This window comes from Lontra canadensis, unplaced genomic scaffold (assembly GCF_010015895.1).
Source record: "Lontra canadensis isolate GAN:19392208 unplaced genomic scaffold, GSC_riverotter_1.0 scaffold23, whole genome shotgun sequence".
NCBI lineage: Eukaryota > Metazoa > Chordata > Mammalia > Carnivora > Mustelidae > Lontra > Lontra canadensis.
In genome coordinates this window covers 5,953,022-5,972,585 of record NW_022631017.1, presented here as the reverse complement: position 1 = coordinate 5,972,585, position 19,564 = coordinate 5,953,022, and the positions used below count along the sequence as shown (strand labels likewise).

Below are 19,564 nucleotides of genomic sequence, written 5' to 3'. Positions count from 1 at the left end.
AGGACCTCGAGCCACAGGAACCCAATCCGTGCCATCAGGAAGGCGCAGTTCCTGCCTCCGCCGAACAGGGCCCCTCCAGGCGGTTCCTCTACCCGGATCCGAGGGTGGGCGGCGCGGGGGCCTTGGCCGATTCCGCGGCCTCCCATGGCTTGGGCCTCCGCGGGAGCCGGGACGCCGTGGGTTCGCCGTGGGTCGCCGCGATGTGGCGCTTCTCCACGCCCGGGAGCTCCCGGCCCTGCTGAACCAGCTGCAGGAGCTGCGCCAGGCTCACCGAGGCGGGGGCTGCGTCCTCCGGCGCCGGGCTGGGGCCGGAGCAGCTCTGACCACCCGGCCGCTCCATGCCCAGCCGCTCAGTCCGACTTGCGTGCGCTTCCGGGTGGGGTGGGTGCAACCACCGTCGGAGGAAATGGAGGGGATGCGTAGAGCATACCAAGTCGGCCCAGGAAGGGGGAGCGCTTGAGACCGCGACCGGCTCCACGCAGAGCGCTTCTCTTACACATACACACACCAGCTCCACGCAGAAACCCTTCACACACACACACACACACACACACACCAGCTCCACGCAGAGCCCTTCCTTTACACACACACACACCCCAACTCCACGCAGAAACGCTTTACACACACGGAAAACAGCTCACACCAGAGCCTGCAAAATTCAATCCTTTAGAAGGAACTCGAAGGCTTGCACAGAACGGGCCGTACGTGCGGACACGCTCCTCCTCCTCCTCCTCCTCCTTCTTCTCCAAGATTGATTGGTTGATTGACTGATTGATTTGTGAGAGTGAGTGAGTTCGCCTCCCCCTTCCCCTTCCCCGATTGATTGGTTGATTGACTGATTTGTGAGAGTGAGTGAGCTAGCCAGCGAAGAGCACGAGTAGGAGGAGGGGCAGCGGGAAAGGGAGACGCAGACTGCCCGCTGAGCAGGGAGCCCCATGCGGGGCTCCATCCAGTGACTGGGATCATGACCTGAGCCGAAGCTGGAGGCAGAGGCTTAACCAACGCTCCTTATTTTCTTTTTAAAGTAATCTCTTGGGGCGCTGCTGGGTGGTGCTGCCTTCGGCTCAGGTCGTGATCCCAGGGTCCTAGGATCCAGCCCCGTATCAGGCCCCTTGCTCAGCGGGGAGCCTGCATCTCCGTCTGCTTGTGTTCTCTCTTTCTATCTCTCTAATAAATAGAACCTTTAAAAAAAATTTTTTTTTTTAACAAGTCATCTCTTGGGGCTGGAACTCACGACCCCCCAAGATCAAAAGTCGCATGCTTCTCCGGGGCGCCTGGGTGGCTCAGTGGGTTAAGCCGCTGCCTTCAGCTCAGGTCATGATCTCAGGGTCCTGGAATCGAGTCCCGCATCGGGCTCTCTGCTCAGCAGGGAGCCTGCTTCCCTCTCTCTCTCTCTCTCTCTCTCTCTGCCTGCCTCTTTATCTACTTGTGATCTCTCTCTGTCAAATAAATAAATAAAATCTTAAAAAAAAAAAAAAGTCGCATGCTTCTCCAACTGAGCCAGTCAGACACCCTCAGTACATACCTGTCTTCACACACCTACAGAGACACACAGGGCACATGTAGAGACTCATAGCAAGCGGAACATCTCCGAGCTGGACTCCGCAGCTCCACACGAAAAACAGCTGTGGAGAGATTGCCAGTGGCCTCAGGAGAACTGGGAGTAAGCGACAGTACCACAGAGCCTTGCCACTCTCTCCCCATTTCCTGCCAAGGAGACTCTATTCCAGGTGTTCGCAAGGGGGATGAGAAAAGATGAAGGTGAGCCGGGTGTGCTGCAGTCCCTCTGACTGCTGGCAAAGCCAGTGCCCATAATTCTCAAGTTTCAAAGTTTATTGAAAGTTGGCTTGATCTGGCACACACTGCCTTCACCGTGCAATGGAAGGCTAATTACTATTAACAGAAGGAACTGGCTCCCTGCTTCTCCTGAGGTGATCCACTGAGGAGGATGCTATGGAGATAGGAACACTCTATTTCTTCAGTATTCCTGCCTGAAAGGTTCACTTTGAATCTAGTCTTTTTTTTTTTTTTAAAGGTTTTATTTATTTGACAGAGAGATCACAAGTAGGCAGAGGCAGGCAGAGAGAGAGAGGGAAGCAGGCTCCCCACTGAGCAGAGAGCCCGATGCGGGGCTCAATTCCAAGACCCTGAGATCATGACCTGAGCTGAAGGCAGAGGCTTAACCCACTGAGCCACCCAGGCACCCCTGAATCTAGTCTTGAAGAAATGAACAGACCAAGCAAAGTGAGAGACATTCTGGAAATGACTGGCCTGGATGCTTCATAAATGTCAGTGTCATAAGTGTCTTGGGATGCCCACAAATTCTGATCAGATGGGTGACTGCGGACTCTCTTCTGTGGTCCCTCCATGTCCTCTCTCCACCCTTACCCACCCAGCTTCTGCACACTGACATCCATAGACATCCATAGACATGCAATGGGCTCCCTTAACCTCTGGCTTTGGGGTCTGGCCAGTGGGGTCCCCAGCAGAAGAAAGAAGAAGGTCAGGGTGTTTATTCCTCAGTTTCCCTCCCTCCTGGATTCCCGCTGGCTTCAGGGTCCCTCCACCAGCTCTCTGGTTTGGGAGCCCTGCCACCGCTCCCTTCCCTCACCCCTTCAGGCCTGTTACCAGTTCCAGTACCGCATTGTCACTTGGGATTTCCCTTTACCATGCCACACCTCTATAAATAGTCCCTTTATTAAATTCTTCTCAAATTTCCCTATATGCAAGTGCCCTCTGTTTCCTGCCTATACTGACCAGTAATGGAATTGGCTCCAGGAACAGCCTCAGGCAGAATACTGAGACTAGACTGATCATAAATTCAGAGAGTACAGGGCAAGCCTCCTTGCCGCGGGAGCAATGCACCCAGTAATCCACTGCGTAAGGAGTATGGCCATTACCCAAATTCTTCTTGGGGGTGGCAGGGGTCAAGTGGTGAGTACTGCGTTGTCGAGGTAGGGAAATGGCGGGCGAGATGGCTCTGGTTCATATGGCTGAGGACTGGCACCAGGAAGTTCTCATAAGGGGCAGTGCTAATGAACTGTTAGCACAGGAGTGTGCTCACACAAGGGCACTGAGGGGGAAGGTGTGGGTCTCCGAGAGGAGATGGGGACGTCTGGGCAGACATGTAGTGCCTCTGTTTCCCCGGACATCAGCTTCAGGACTCTTTCCACCTCCAGTCTTCCCTGGCTCTTCTCAAATTAGATACCAGAACAGCCTGGGCAGAGAAGCATGAGGCCCACGCTGAGAGCAGAACGCCCAGACAGAAGGAATTACAGACCTTGCTAAACTCCCTTGGCAGGGGCCAGAACCGTGTGCGTGGGAATGGGTTCTAAGGGGAATAGACCCAAGAGGGTGGAATGTAAGGCTCCATTTCGCCAAACGCAACGCCATGGATGCTCATCCAGGATTTGGGATTTAATGTGTGGGCTCGAGCACCTGGGAGAGGCATCAATCGTCTATGAGGTTAGTTAATTAAAGCCTGGACTTAATGGTAGCCTACAGTTAGGAAACTTGAAATGCCAGAATTTCTCTGGCATACTGTAGAGGAAGGAATCCAAAATTTCAGGAAGGTGGGAATGCTAGATTGGATTTATTATGTGCAACCTGGTTAGCCACCCCTCAGCACATATTTTAATGGGGTCTAGAAAACCCTCCCTTCGCCAAAGCATTAAGAAATGCTTTGGTGAGGGGCACCTGGCTGGCTCTGTTGGTTAAGGGTCTGCCTTCGGCTCAGGTCATGATTCCGGGGTCCTGGGTTTGAGCCTTGAATCGGGCTCCCTGCTCAGCGGGGAGCCTTCCTCTGCCTCTCCCTCTGCCTGCTGCTCTGCCTGTTTGTGCGTGTGCTCTCTCTCTCTCTCTCTCTCTGTCAAATATGTAAATAAGGGGCGCCTGGGTGGCTCAGTGGGTTAAAGCCTCTGCCTTCTGCTCAGGTCATGGTCCCAGGGTCCTGGGATCGAGCCCCGCATCGGGCTCTCTGCTTGACGGGGAACCTGCTTCCTCCTCTCTCTCTGCCTATCTCCTCTGCCTGCTTGTAATCTCTGTCTGTCAAATAAATAAATAAAAATCTTTAAAAAAATAAAATAAAATAAATAAAATCTTAAAAAAAAAAATAGTGAGGGGCTCCTGGCTGTCTCAGTCAGTAGAGGAGGCAACTCTTATCCTCAGAGTCAAGAGTTTGAGCCCCACGTTGGGCGTAAAGTTTACTTTAAAAAAAAAAAAAGAAAGAAAGAAAATGAAAAGGAAATGCATTGGTGAGAGCCACCTGCCTCTTTGACTTGCTCTGATGGCTGTCCTCTGTCGGCTGGAGGTGCTGCTGGGGAGCTGAATGAATCCGTGGAATTATAGTCTACGATCTCAGTGGGAATAATGGTATCCTGGTAACGTAAAGGCCAGGTGGTAATGTTTAACAGACAAAGGCAAGGTAGCTATAATACCTCCCACCTGGGTGGCTCAGTCGGTTAAGCGGCTGCCTTTGGCTCAGATCATGATCCCAGGGTCCTGGGATCAAGACCCACCTTGGGCTCTCCTTACTAGAGTAAGACTCTATGGGGAGTCTGCTTCTCCCTCTCCTGCTCCCCTCTGCTTGTGCTCTCTGCCTCTCACTCTCTTGAGGGCCCATCTGACTTACAGCCCAATACTGGGTCCCTGATTGGCCACAACTTTCACCGGGTTGGGGACAGATCCGACTGGGCCATCTTAGCATGGAAGGGCTGTGCTTTACCCTCATGGGAACAGACACATATTCCAGGTATGAATTCACCTTCTCTGCCTCCAATGCTGCTGTCAGCACCACCATTCTGCCAGCATCAGGCATTCTGATGAAGAATGAATGAATACCTTACCCATCACCGTGGCATTCCACTTAACATCACCTCCAACTGGGGCACGCATTTCACTGCCAAAAAATGTATAAATGAGCTCACTCCCAAGGAATTCACTGGTCTTCCCATGTGCCCCATGACCCAAAGCAGCTGGCGAGATAGGATGGTGGATGGACCTGCTGAAGGTTCATCTAGAACATAACTGAGAAGCTGCACCTGCCAGAGGCAAGGGCTGTCCTACTGGTTGCAATGTATTCTTCTCACCACAACCATGCACGGTCATATAGAGCCAAGACATAGGGGCAGTGGGAGGCGCCTCGCGATTATTCCTCAAGGCTACCAACTACTGGAAGAAATTTTTTGCTACCCATTCCGGTAATGGAATGGACTCAGGGGACTTGGTGATCCCAGTACCCAAGGGAAAAACACTTCTACCATACAGTAATCATAGTACTGATGACTTGGAAGCTGAGATGGCCCCTGGCCATTCTGATCCAATACGCAGAGAAAGGCACCTCTGGAATGTCTTGGTTGACTAGACCAAATTTCTAGAGAAAAGTAGGCTGCTCCTGCATCTGAGATGGGGCTCAGTTTGGAGCCCAGGGGATTCACCAAGGTATCTCTTCTTAGTCCTCCAACAGGAGTCCAGCTTAACAGGACACTTCAGCAACCCAACAAAGTCAAGACTATCTAAGGACTCAGACCCCATAGGAAGCAACCCACCAGGGAAAGAATCTGGTGCTGGCAAAGGATAAGGAGAATGTGTCATGGGAGTGAAAGCAGGCAAGTGTGAGTTGAACTTAGGCTGCATAACCCCCAGGTGTCCCCTGCTAACTTAGGTAAAGAACCCTTGTGGTAGGTAACATTTTAGTTTTCAGTGGGAGCATGGTCAAATTGACATCCCCCCTCACTGATATTGTAGTACATGAGACACCGCGCGTCCTCTGTGCTAGGGGCATGGATTTCTTTCATCTGGACAAAAGATAAGAGGTGCTTCCCTGGGGCAGCTGGGTGGCTCAGTGGGTTAAGCCTCTGCCTTTGGCTCAGATCATGATCTCAGGGTCCTGGGATCGAGCCCCACATAGGGCTCTCTGCTTAGCGGGGAGCCTGCTTCCCGCTCTCTCTCTGCCTGCCTCTCTGCCTACTTGTGATCTCTCTCTGTCAAATAAATAAATAAGATCTTAAAAAGAAAAAAAAGAGGTGCTTCCCTGAGGCCCTTCAGAACTGCCCCCACCACACCCCTCCCACACACCAGGCATGTGCTCTGAGAAGACGAACTGCACCAAAGGACTCCTACACCCTCCACTTGGATTCATCCAAGGGGGGCAACAGCTGGGGGTCAGAAGATGGGAGGATGCCCAAGTCAGGGAATTCATTCTCCCACTTCCCTAGCTGCTGGATCCACACCAACTATGTCCATCAACTGAAAGTCCCATCTACTGCCAGGCACCCTCTCCACACAGCTCTCTCTGGCTCTGGGCTCCATAACCACTCCCCCTCTTCCCCTCTTCAGACCTCGGGGGCCAGTACCCCGCCATTATTAGCTGGGGAGTGCTGTTACAGCCCCAGTGATTCCCCCAACCCCTACCCACACCTTTATAAATAGTCCTTTTATTTTTTTAAGATTTTATTTATTTATTTGAGAGAGAGAACATGAGTTGGGGGGAGGGCAGAGAGAGAGGGAGAAGCAGTCTCCACACCAAGTGGCGTGCGTGATGCTGGGCTCGAAGGCAGATGCATAACTGACTGAGCCACCCAGGTGTCCCTATAATATGTATTTTAGTTAGGATTGGCTTTGGCAGTGAGCATCAGAAAACCCCAAATAACAACAGTTTATATAAGATAAAACACTCTAAATTCTTTCTCATATAAATTAAACTTGGTGTTAAGTAAGCCAAAGCTGGTGGTGGCTCCGTGAACATTAGATCATACTATATATGCATCTTTTAATCCTCTTTAAATGAGCATCATAATTGAAACATTTTCCCATGTCATCATAAACCCTTCAGAAAGAATCAAGACTTGGCTCAAGTGTCAGCTTCTAAATCACTTTTCCTAATGCTCACACCAACTCCAGAAGGATGATTTCCCTCTCCAAGAACCCCACTCTCTACTGTTACACACACACACACACACACACACACACACACACACACACATTTCAGTCATGGTGTCTGCTATGCTCCAAGTCCCTGATCTGTTTGTGAGCTTGTCTTCCTTGACTACTGGGAGCATCTTTTTTGGTCTTATTATCTCCAGCCCAATTCCTGGAATAAAACAGACACCAATAAATGACAAGGATATTTTAAGACCTGCATAATATTTGATCATATAGAAGCACCTTAGTTTACTTAGCTACTTCCTTGGGTGTTTTTGTTTTTGTTTTGCTTTAGATTTGTATTTACTTATTTGATATAGGGGAAAGAGAGAAAGTATGGGCCCGGGGAGGGGCAGAGAGAGAGAGAGAGAGAGAGTGCATGCGCACATGGGCTGGGCGAGGGGCAGAGAGAGGGGGGAAGCAGACTCCAGGCTGAGTGTGGGAGCCCAGATGTGGGGCTCAATCCCAGGACCCTGGGATCATGACCCGAGTGGACACGACACTTAACAGAATGAGCCACCCAGGCACCCCTAGCTACTTCCTTGTTACTGAACATTCAGGTGATTTTTATTCTGTACTATAACTATCATAGTGGGATTTTTTTTTTTTTTGATCAGTGAAAATAGGTGCTCCTGTCAGGGTTAACTGGAAGAGACTTCTCCTTGCTACTTCAGCACCCACACACATACTGGTTGCAATCTTCTGATTGGATGGGTCAGATTCACAATCAGTAATCGCTTGCTCATATTGGTGGTCTTTTTCCAATAAGCACTGCTACTTTTCCTTAACTTTCCTTTCTTAAAAAAATGATTTTATTTATTCATTTGTCAGGGAGAGAGCGAGCACAAGCAGGGGGAGAGGCAGGCAGAGGGAGAAGCAGGCTCCCTACTGGGCAGGGAGCCAGAGGCCGGACTCAATCCTAGGACTCCGGGATCAAGACCTGCGGAGCCACCCAGGCATCGCCTTAATTTTCTTTTTCAGGTCTCATGTGGTTCATCTCAGTCTTAAAGGGCCCCTGATTTTCTATTTGACAAAAAAGGGGGAGACAGGGCTAATCCGTTGTGCATCAGGCGCTCGGATGGGTACTCCGATTGGACAATCTCCTAAAAAGAACTCTGGAGAGAGACCTGTAAACGTCCGTCTCGGCAGTTAGCTCCCAGCTCCCGCGCTGTGCTGCGTAACAATCTCCGCCATGTGACTTCGTTTTTCTGTCTCAGTTTCCCCAGCTGTGACCACGGATTCCAACACCTGGTAGGGTGGTTGTGAGGATCAAACTAGAGGTCTGCGAACAGAACCTGGCTCTTAGCAGCGGGTCAGCAAACCGCAGGTTTAATCCGGAGTGAGGAGCTCAGAGAAGGATTTCAGCTTTGAGATTCAAGGCCGGATTGTTGGGGCAACCTCACCGCCCTGAGCAAGGGCATCTTTCAGGTCAGCAAGACTGTGGCCTCTGAGGGGAGAGTCTTGGGGCTCCTGGAAGGAGCAGACCTATGAGAGATCGGGCAAGGAAGGCTTGCAAGCCGGCCTGTGGCGGGGAGCAGGGGAAAGCGGTTAAGTGGGAGGGTAGCTGAGCGGGCAGGGGCGGCTGCTGGCACCGGGGTCTAATGCCTCCCCATCCCTGGGAAGCTCTTAAAACCCTAAAGGGGCAAGAGGATTCCTTCCCCATCTGTAATGTGGTAACGGATCCCGGGCCAGCACCTCCCCGGGCTGGAGGGCGCGAGAGTCGTTAGGGACACCTGCCTCCCCCGCCCCCTCCCGGCGGGAGCCCGCGCGGACCCAGCGCACCTGGGCGCGGGCAGCGCCTGGGAACACGCGGCGCCGCAGGCCTCCAGGCCGCGCAGAGGGAAGGGGGCGGGAGCTCGGGGAGCTGGGCCAGCGCGGACCGGCCTCCCTCCTCACGTCCGAGCATGCAGTCCCCACGCTATTAAGGCAACCGTCCCGCCGGAAGAGGCTGGCACAGAATAAAGAAGTCGGGGAGCCAGGAAAAATTAACCGGCCAACATAAAAGATACTAACGTAGAGAATGTTTCACAAATAATAGGGACAGGAAGGCGTATTCAATTAATAACCCTGAGATCACCGATTAGCTCTTTGGGGAGGGGGAATGAAATTTAGATGCATATCTTCTATCCTACACCAAAATTAATCGCTGATAGAGTTAAATGGTGGTGGGGGTGTGGGGATTAAACTTCACACGCACAAAAAGACTTGGTAGAATGTATCTCTAGAGGGGGAAGGACTTTTCTAGACTTAAAAGGGATGTGATAATTCCCATTAGGAAAGATGGATGCATTGGTTCATACAAGAAAAAAAAAAAAAAAGTAAGAAAAAAAGCGAAATTAGAAGTAACCAGTGGGGGCGCCTGGTTGGTTCAGTGGGTTGAAGGGTCTGCCTTCAGCTCAGGTCATGATCCCAGGGTCATGGGATAGAGCCCCGCATCCCGCTCTCTGCTTGGCAGGAAACCTGCTTCTCCCCCTCCCCTCTCTCTGCCTGCCTGTCTGCCTACTTGTGATCTCTGTCTGTCAAATGAATTAAAAAATAATAAGAAGAAAATAAAAGTAACCAGTGAGTTAGGAATGGCTTCAGCAAGTGCAATGCACAAGGATTGGTATGGTCGCTATGTGAAAGCCCTTACAGAATTAGTAAAACACCAGGACTGCAAGAGGGCGATAAGCAATACAATGAAGGAAACAAGGAAATGAGAAAAGAATGCTGTAATCAGAGAACTGATAACATTTTCTAACTGATTAAATTAGGATTTTGGGTTTTTTTGTTTTGTTTTGTTTTTGTTTTTTGTTTTTTGTTCTTTTAAGGAATGCCAAATGCTGGTGGGGACTCCGTGGCCTTCCATACACTGAGGTAGAATATAAATTGGTATAACAGATGTGTATCAGGGAGCCCTAGATGCTCAGCGTCAGTCATCACTAGGGAAATGCAGAATGAAGTCGCGCTGAGATAACGCTTCACACTTACTGGGATGGCCACTATGAAAAAAAAAATCACAAGTGTTGGCAAGGATGTAGAGAAATTAGAACTCTTGTACACTGTTGTTGGAATATAACTGGAAAACAGTATGACAGTTCCCTCCCAAAATTGAAAACAAAGTTACCCTGTGATCTAATTCCACTTCGGGGTATACATACAAAAAGAATTGAAAGCAGGGTCTTGAAGAGATATCTGTACACCCATGTTCACAATAGCTTTATTGACAATAGCTAAAACATGGAAGCAACTATTGAACGATGTCCATCGAGAGATAATGGATAAGAAGCCAAGTGTGGTATAGCATGTGGGGAACAAAGGCAAAAGAGAAATTATTAAATTTCCTTACTACCTACAGCCCATTGAGAAGTCCTTGAAACAGGCAGAGAGTGACTGACCTTCCTCCAGGGACTCAACTGCCTCTGGTGTTGACTTCCCTAAAGGCAAAGGCAATCCTAGCCCCACCATCCACCCCCAGGATCCTGTAAGTCTACTTTAACATATAAAAATTCCTTTAGAAATTTCCTTTATCTCTAAATCTTCCAAGATACCTGTTGGCAATCATCCCCAAGCATATATGGCCCACCGATATACATCTGAAGGGTCTCGTGACTAAGGTTTTATTAGATGGTAATAAATGACCTTTTCCCAACAGCCGCCAGCCCCCTCAAGGTCCTGGAAACCTTGCTTCCAAATTCCTTAGAGACTTACATTATCCCTAACCCTCTACCAACTTGGGAGTATATAATGGGCCACATCTCATGACCCCGGTGCAGCTCTTTCTGCCCACAAGTCCTGTCCCCGTTCTTTAATATAAATCACCTTTTGGGGTGCCTGGGTGACTCAGTGAGATAAGCCTCTTTTTGTTTTTAAAATTTTACCAAAACGAGGCACCTGACTGGTTCAGTGGATTAAGCCACTGCCTTTGGCTCGGGTCATGGTCTCAGGGTCCAGGAATCCAGCCCCACATCAGGCTTTCTGCTCAGCAGGGAGCCTGCTTCCCCCTGCCCTTCGCCTACTTGTGATCTCTCTCTCTCTCTGTCAAATAATAAATAAAATCTTTTAAAAAAAACTATCTATAAAAAAATCACCTTTTGCACCAAAGACATCTTCAAGAATTCTTTCTTGGCCGTCACGTTTGAACTCTAATGTCTTTTCCTACATCAGTATATACATACAGTGGAATATTATTTGGCCCTAAAAAAGGAAGGATATTCTGACACTTGCCACAACACAGTTGATGACAACATGTTGTGTGAAACAAGCCAGGCACAAAGAAATCAAATTCTCTATGATTCCACTTTACTGAGGTAGTCAAATTCACAGAGACAGAAAACAGAGTGGTGGTTGCCATGGGATTGAGGGGAGATAGAATGGAGAGTTAGTGTCTAATGGGGACAGAGTTTCAGTTTTGCAAGATGAAAATAATTCTAGAGATGGGGTGTGGTGATGTTCTCACAACACTGTGATTGTACTTACTACCACTAAACTGTATACTTAAAAACGGTGAGAATGATAAAGTTTATGTTATGTGTACTTTACCACAACTTAAAAAAACGTTTTTTAAATTTCATTCATTTATACAACAGAGAGAGAGCGAGAGTGAGAGCATAAGCAGGGGGAGCCACAGACAGAGGGAGATGGAGGGAGCCTGATGTGGGACTCAATCCCAGGACCCTGGGATCAGGTCATGAGCTGAAGGCAGAGGCTTAAGAGCTGAGCCACCCAGGTGCCCCTATTTTTAATATTTCTTCATGATACTAGAAGGCCTCCCAAGAGTTTATTTTTAGAAAGGGGTTCAAGGGAAGGGGCACGGAATATATGGGAGATCTCCAAAACTTCCCATAAATTTCGATGTGAACCTGAAACTGCTCTGAGAAATAAATTCTGTTTTTTTTTTAAATATTTATTTATTTATTTGACAGACAGAGATCACAAGGAGGCAGAGATGCAGGCAGAGAGAGAGGGGGAAGCAGGCTCCCTGCTGAGCAGAGAGCCCGATGCGGGGCTTGATCATGACCTGAGCCGAAGGCAGAGGCTTTAACCCACTGAGCCACCCAGGTGCCCCTAAATTCTGTTTTTAAATAGGTGGGTATGGGTGGTCGTGGGTATGAGGTGTTGTAATAACATGGAAATGAGTGTGTTGGGCTTTGGGGCTATAGTAAGGCCAGTCTGCCCCCTGCCATCTGTGTGGCCTCAAGCAGGTCACTCCATGTCTCTGAGCCCCAGTTGCCTCATGTTCGATGGAGCTCACAGCAGCTGGGTGGGTGGAGTGACGAGCAGAATGGAAGGCTCAGGGTGCTGCCCGGTGCTCAGGATCCCGTGGGTGGCTGAGCCAGTGACTGGGAAAGGGCTTTGCAGACCATGCTGTGCTCTTCAACTAGGAGGGAGCAGGGTGTGGGAGGGGCACCCTGAGTTGCTGGGCCCCTGAGAGAGGACCGGGTTTGAGGGCCAGGGTGGAGGCAGGAGGGGCTCCTCACCGGGAACGGCTCTGGCTCGTGGTGGAGCAGCTGGGCCTGCTGCCTGGGAGACAGTCTTGCGGGCACCTCCTCCCACAGCCCACACCTCAAGTCTGCAGCTGGGTCCTGCCTCCTCTCAGGAGGGCCATGGCCGGGACCTGGCTGCTGCTTCTCCTGGCCCTCGGATGTCCAGCCCTGCCCACAGGTGAGCCCCCTCCCTGCCTCCCTCTCTGTGCCCCATTAGTTGGCCCAAGCCCTCCCCACCCCCCCAGCTCTGGTACTCCCTGGGTAGGCGAGGGTCTCATCATAAGCCCACCATTTCCTTCCCCATCATCTTCTGCCTTCCAGCTGCCTCACCCTGGGGCCCCGAGTCCGCTCCTTGGAGTCTGCTCTGTTGGATTCCCTGGTTGGGCAGTCGCCTCTTGGAGGTGTAGAGACATGACAGCAAGCTGGATAGACATCCAGAGAGGATGGAGATGGGGTAGCCTGGGCTGAGAGAGGGCAACGTTGTAAGGTCATCTCCTGTCCTTCCTGTCCCGGGCTCCTGCCCTCAGATTGCCCTATTCCCATAGGCCTCAAAATGTCTCAGGTTCACTCCCTGCTCCCCTTCTCAGTAGGCTCTCAGGGGAGGTCTCAAGTCCCCAGTGACTTCTCAAGGGTATTACCCTCAGTCCTTCAAAATGGAGGATGGGGTCAAAGGACTTGTGTTTAGAGATGAGAATTCCAGCTTCATCTAGAAGCAGGCACGTGTTTGCATGTATGTGGTGGGGGAAGGTCATCTTTGATCTAAAGCTGGCCCCCAGTATTTTCACAAACTCTCCCTTACTAGGGAGATAAACCACATCCACGTGGAGCAGGAAGAGCCCATGGCAAGAGGTCCGAGCTCTGAGAAGGGGGCAGCTAGGGTGAGGAGAAGCAATCCCGGGCAGCTTCGTGGAGGAGGCACATGCTAAACTCAACCTGGGGAGAGTGTCTGTATAAGTGAAGAGGCTCAGGAACTCGAGGGTCCTGGAGCTCACTCATACCTTTCTCTGTCCCTTTTGTTTGCCATGTCTTATTATATCAGCATTGATAATAATACTAATACTTCTCTGCCAAGGTGTTTGACATTCATGATCTTTTTTCTTCACAACAATTTTACTGGGCTGGTGTTATTAACCTCATTATTTTTTTTTTTAAGATTTTGTTTATTTATTTGACAGAGAGAGAGATCACAAGTAGGTAGAGAGGCAGGCAGAGAGAGAGGAAGAAGCAGGCTCCCTGCTGAGCAGAGAGCCTGATGCGGGGCTCGATCCCAGGACCCTGAGACCATGACCTGAGCCGAAGGCAGAGGCTTAACCCACTGAGCCACCCAGGCGCCCCTTAACCTCATTATATTGATGCAGCAATTAAGATTCAGTAAATTAAGCAGACAAGTTGGGAGTCCAACCAACTCTGCCTGAGACAATGCCCCAGGCTTGATGCACTGTGTCATGTAGCAAAATCTTAGTCATCCTTCCAAGTGGGGTGGTCTACGGGAGTGGGAGTCAGAGACCTGAGTTCAAATCCTGAATAGGCTGCTTACCGTCCACAAACTTCTAGATCTGTTCTTTGACCTTCAAGAAACCTTTCCTGAGCACCCTTCTCTGACCTCCCCACAAGATCCTCTGGTGTCCATTCCTGCATCCTGGGGTATTTCTTTTTTCTTTTATTCTTTTCTTTTCTTTTCTTTTTTAAAAAATATTTTATTTATTTATTTGAGAGAGAGAAACAGCTAGCAAGAGAGAGCACAAACGGAGAAGAGAGGGAGAAGCATACTCCTTGCCGAGCAGGGAGCCCCATGTGGGGCTAGGATCATGACCCAAGTCAAAGGCAGACACCTAACGACTGAGCCACCCAGGCACCCCGCCTGTTTTTTTAAAAAAATATAAATAAATAATATAATAAATATAAAACATTTTTAAAATATAAAATAATAAAGACATACACTTGAAATGGGTGAATTGTAGGGTGCCTGGGTGGCTCAGTTGGTTGGGCATCTGCCATTGGCTCAGGTCATGATCCCAGAGTCCTGGGATAGAGGCCCACATCAAGCTCCCTGCTCAGTGAAGAGCCTGTGACTCTCTCTCTCCCTCTTCCTATCCCCTCCAACTTGTGCTCTTTCTCTCACTCTCACTCTCTATCTCAAATAAATAAATAAAATCTTTGGAAAAAACGAAAGAAAGAAAGAAAGAAAGAAAGAAAGAAAGAAAGAAAGAAAGAAAGAAAGAAAGAAAGAAAGAAAGAAATGGGTGAATTGTATAGTACATAAAGTATATCTGAACAAAGGTCTTTAAAAAATACTTTAGGGGGGCACCTGGGTGGCTCAGTGGTTTAAAGCCTCTGCCTTCGGCTCAGGTCATGATCAAGCCCCGCATCGCATCGGGCTCTCTGCTCAGCAGGGAGCCTGCTTCCTCCTCTCTCTGCCTGCCTCTCTGCCTCCTTGTGATCTCTGTCTGTCAAATAAATAAATAAAATCTTTAAAAAAAAATACTTTAGGGGCACCTGGCTGGCTCAGTCAGTACAGCATGGGACTCTTGGTCTCTGGGTTGTGAGTTGGAGCCCCACACTGAGTGTAGAGATTACATAAAAATAAAATCTTAAAAAAAAAACAACAGACCTACAGAAAAGAACTGACAATGATTAAATAAACACCTATGCATATCCCACTCAGATTAACAAATGGTTTACATTTTGCCATATTTGAATCAGATAAAAGAAACAAAAAGTTACATTAAAAACCCTCTTTAATCTCATTCCAGATCTTGTTTCCTTCCCTTCCCCCCCAGTGGTAACCACCCTCCTGAGGCTGGCACGACCAGGTATTGTAAGAATTTGTTGCTGCATCTGCTATCTTTCCCCTGGGACTGCATTCCTTGAGGGCAGGGCCAATGTCTTCATCAGTGTTACATCCCCAGTTCCTGGCACAGATAGGTTGAGATAGGATAGATGGGTGAGGGATGGATGGATGCCTGGAAGCATGGACAGACACATGGATGGAAGGTAGAAAGAGTAGATGTGGGGCGCCTGGGTGGCTCAGTGGGTTAAGTCTCTTGCCTTCGGCTCAGGTCATGATCCCAGGGTCCTGGGATGGAGCCCCACATTGGGCTCTCTGCTCAGCAGGGAGCCTACTCTCCCCTTCCCCTCTGCCTGCCTCTCTGCCTACTTCTGATCTCTTTCTGTGTCAAATAAATAAATAAAATCTCAAAAAAAAAAAAACCAAAAAAGAAAGAAAGAAATAGTAGATGTAGGAAAGATGGTTGCTGGGGAAAGGATGAATGAACAAACAGATGGGCAAATGCAAGGAGAGAGGGACGGATGTGTGGATGGAAGGAGAGATGGATGATGGAAGCAAACCCAGATGGAAGGATAGAAACCCATTATGGGAGGCTGGCAGGGACAGACCGGCCCCCCACAGGTGCATGCTCTCTTGCAGGTGTCGGGGGCACACCGTTCCCCTCTCTGGCCCCGCCGATCACGCTGCTGGTGGATGGGAAACAGCAGACACTGGTGGTCTGCCTGGTCCTCGATGTTGCACCCCCAGGCTTTGGGGGCCCCATCTGGTTCTCCGCTGGCAATGGCAGCTCCCTGGACGCTTTCACCTATGGCCCTTCCCCAGAGGCTGACGGCACCTGGACGAGCTTGGCCCAGCTCTCTCTGCCCTCCGAGGAGCTGGCAGCCTGGGAAAACTTGGTCTGCCACACAGGGCCCGAGGCTGGCGACCGCAGCCAGAGCACACGGCCCCTACAGCTGTCAGGTGGGGACAGAGTCCGGGCCCCTGTGGATGCTCCCTGCCCCTCCCACACACTCTGGAAACAGGATATGCTGGAAGACAGGGCAGGATCCCATGGGGGCATGGTGGGTGTCCCTGTGCCAGCCCTCCAAATGAGGCAATGCCTGGGCTCAGAGCAGTGTGGCCTCAGGGCCCTGAGTCCTGGGTTTGCAACTCCTTCAAATATCCAGCCCCCAAATATCTCTTTCAAATCCAGGTTCTGAGGCATGACCTCCAAGAGTTAATTACACCGCCTCCCTCCTATTACCTTGGGTTGATATCTAGATTTATGTAGCTAAGGTTAATATCTATATCACCTTATCTATGACACCCGACCTAGCAGAACCAAATGACAATCAAATAACACAATGCTATCATCTACTTATTGACTACACTGTCCCAGGCACTGTTGGAAACACCTCATATTCATGAAGAAAATCATATTATTTTCCCAGTTTTACAGGCCAGAGATGTTTAAGGGATGTGTGCAAAGCCAGCTGTTATTATTACTAGATGACTGGCTTCCTGTTTTTGGATTATGGTAGTTCTGGCATCTTCCAAATGGGAATGTTTGTTGAATAAATGCCCTGCCTTTCAAAGAAGGCTGCTAAGAATCCAAGTCCTCGTCTAAAAGTGCTGAGAGACCTCAGCTTCCCTGAGGAGGGGGTGGGGGAGGGGACACAGAATAGAGGACAGTGGGGACAGAGAAAGATCTGAGCCTCTGAGGGGGCTCAGCTTTCCTGGTGCTTGTTCATTTGTCCATTTATGCAACTTGCCATGCGTGGCTGCCCCCTGCCAGGCCTGGGGCACAGAGCTTGGGTGGACAGCAAAGCCCATCCCAAAAGACTCATTCTCTTCCTCTTGGCTGCCAGGAGAGGCTTCCTCAGCCAGGACCTGCCTCTGGGAGCGTCTCAGGGGTGAGTACTGGGGACCAGGATCTTCAGCCTGTTTGGGTCTGGCATGATGGTCCCACTGGTGTTGGGTCGGGCGGGGTGGGAGGGGCTTGGTGGGTGGTTCCTGAAGAGGCTGCCTTGCTGGGTTGGGGCACTGACAAGCCTGGGCTTCAGTCTATCTACAGGTAGATGGGGGTGGATCCTATGACCCCAGACTAATTCCTGGCCACCAGTTGAAAAGCGTAGGCGACAGCTAACAGAGGGCTCTGTGAAGCTCTCCCCGGGCAGCCCAGATAGATGGTGTCAGCGTCAGAGCCCTGGGAGACCAGACCACCACCAGACAGAGTACTGAGTCCAGTTCTACTTCCGCACATAGAGAATAGGGGTCCGGTTACTCTCTGCGTCAGATGCTAATCCCTGCTTGGCCTGCATCCCCCTGGTTTTGGGAGAATAAAATAAAATGAAGGCTAGGAAGGAATGTGTTACTATTTCCAATTAGAGCTGAGGCTAGACACCAGGGAGGACTTTCCCAGGCTTTGGGGAACTGCGGGAAGGAGGAATGGCAGGGGCGGGGGGACAAGGCCCCTGCTCCCGGGAGAACTTTCTCGGGTGGGTGGGACTGAAGCCGGCCTCTGGCCCTAACCGCTCATCTCCGTCCCCGCAGGGACGCGGGGCCAGGCCCTGCGGCTGGGGGCGCTGCGACTGCTGCTCTTCAAGCTGCTGCTGTTGGACGTGCTCCTGACCTGCAGCAGCCTCCGCGCCCCGCCTTCCGCCCTGGGGGACCCCGGGCTCCCCGCGCCCCCCACCTGCCCGCAGGCGCCCGGCGGTCTCCCGCAGCCTCCGCCCGCCGGCGGGCCCTCAGCCCCCACCGCCTGGATTGGCAGCTGTGCTGGAGGGGCCACCGGCCCCGGGCTCGCCGTGCCCACCCCGCTGGCGCCGCAGCCCCGCCGTTCTGGCCAGGAGCCCCCCCAGAGCTCAGGCTGGAAGGAGGGGACGCTCTCTACCCATCGAGCTTGGGCCCGGTGCTCATGAGCCTCCCCGAAATTCCTTCCTTAAGGCTTGCAGTATTTGTATGTGACCTGCCTTCTCCTGCAGATGGAAGTTTCCGGGGCAGGGCTCTGTCTCTTGTCCCAGACTGAGGCCTTCTCAGGGAGGAGGGTGGTGTGCCACAGGTGTTGAGACATTTGAGGGGCAGAGAACTGAGAACAATTAAAGGAGAAAGTAAATGACACAAATGAAACACCTGAATTCATGTCTGCCCTGGGAGGAGGGAATCTGGCAAATTTTGAAAAGCCAGAAATCTGGGAAGTTTTCCTTGAGGAAGAGGGCTTCCTGAGGGTGAGACTCTAGAACTGCAAAGTGATGCCAGGGTTTGGGGAGGACGCTGTCCTACCTCTGTTTCCTCCCACAGCCAGGCATGAGAAGAGGCCTCCACTCTGTCTCCTCAACCTGGCCCAGCCTCTGTGAGAGGTCAGGGCGAGGAGCCCAGGAAGCCAGGAAGGTGGGGTGCTGGGCTCCACATGAAGTTTTGTACAGACTTGACAGAAAAGAACAGGGCCAGGACCCCAGGGTAGCAGGATCATGTACAATGCCAAGAGCATGGATGTTAATTCCAAACTTACACCTTATTAATCAATTAAGGGTCATTATTCATTTAACAAATATTCATTGAGCATCAGGCCTGAGTCAGGCACTAAAGAAATTTTGTTTTGTTTCTTTTCTTTTTTTTTTTTAAGATTTTATTTATTTATTTGAGAGAGAGAGCAAGTAAGAGAGAGCATGAGAGGGGAGAAGGTCAGAGGGAGAAGCAGACTCCTCGAGGAGCTGGGAGCCCAATGCAGGACTCCATCCCAGGACTCCGGGATCATGACCTGACCCGAAGGAAGTTGCTTAACCAACTGAGCCACCCAGGTGCCCTGTTTCTTTCTTCCTTTTTTAAAAGATTTTTATTTATTTGACAGAGAGATAGAGAGACAGCAAGAGAGGGAACACAAGCAGGGCAAGTGGGAGAGGGACAAGCAGGCTCTCCACTGAGCAGGGAGCCTGATGGAGGGCTCGATCCCAGGATTCCCGGATCACGACCTGAGCCGAAGGCAGATGCTTAAAGACTGAGCCACACACACGCCCTTGTTTTGTTTCCTGAAAAGGGCTCTTGCGCTGAGAATATATAAGGCCCCCAGAGTAGAGTGTGTGGCCTGTTTCTCCAGCACTGGCAGGAGATCCAGGCTTTCCAGGGGTTTCCCTCTCCAGTAATAACCCCTAGGAATCTTGGGAGCTTTCACCTGAACCTAGGTGTCCCCTGGGCAGAACAGGACAGTTGGCTGGACCAGTGGTTCTACCTTAGTCTTCTTTCCCCCAAGGTGGTGATAGCAAACCATGCTCTAACAGCTCAGGGGCAGTCTAAGCAGCCCCAAGGACCCAGAAAGTCCTCCTCTTGATGATACAGCAGATGGGGCCCTACCGAGCATCTCCTCGTGTCAGGCACCCTGTTATTGCTGGGGAGATTCAATCGTATTGGAAGG

The 19,564-nt window shown here is 50.6% G+C and overlaps 2 protein-coding genes across 2 annotated transcripts; one reads left to right on the top strand and one right to left on the bottom strand.

Annotated features, from left to right (window-relative positions):
- On the bottom strand, positions 1–343 carry CUNH6orf226 (chromosome unknown C6orf226 homolog). Its single transcript, XM_032862160.1, has one exon. It carries the CDS (start codon positions 338–340, stop codon positions 89–91), a length of 252 nt encoding a protein of 83 aa, XP_032718051.1. The 5' UTR covers positions 341–343; the 3' UTR covers positions 1–88.
- A 12,154-nt stretch (positions 344–12,497) lies between these two features.
- PTCRA (pre T cell antigen receptor alpha) lies at positions 12,498–18,074 on the top strand. Its single transcript, XM_032861950.1, has 5 exons — positions 12,498–12,564; positions 15,140–15,199; positions 15,814–16,134; positions 17,022–17,066; positions 17,707–18,074. The coding sequence occupies exons 1-5, from the start codon at positions 12,507–12,509 to the stop codon at positions 18,072–18,074; spliced, it is 852 nt and encodes a 283-aa protein (XP_032717841.1). The 5' UTR covers positions 12,498–12,506.
- Positions 18,075–19,564: the final 1,490 nt, after the last annotated feature.

Bases quoted from the DNA above. Each gene is read 5' to 3' on its own strand.
- PTCRA (XM_032861950.1), top strand. From the start codon at position 12,507: ATGGCCGGGACCTGGCTGCTGCTTCTCCTGGCCCTCGGATGTCCAGCC. The intron at 15,200-15,813 runs GTATTGTAAGAA...GCTCTCTTGCAG, and splicing joins CCTGAGGCTGGCACGACCAG to GTGTCGGGGGCACACCGTTC. The intron at 16,135-17,021 runs GTGGGGACAGAG...CTTGGCTGCCAG, and splicing joins ACGGCCCCTACAGCTGTCAG to GAGAGGCTTCCTCAGCCAGG.
- CUNH6orf226 (XM_032862160.1), bottom strand. From the start codon at position 340: ATGGAGCGGCCGGGTGGTCAGAGCTGCTCCGGCCCCAGCCCGGCGCCG.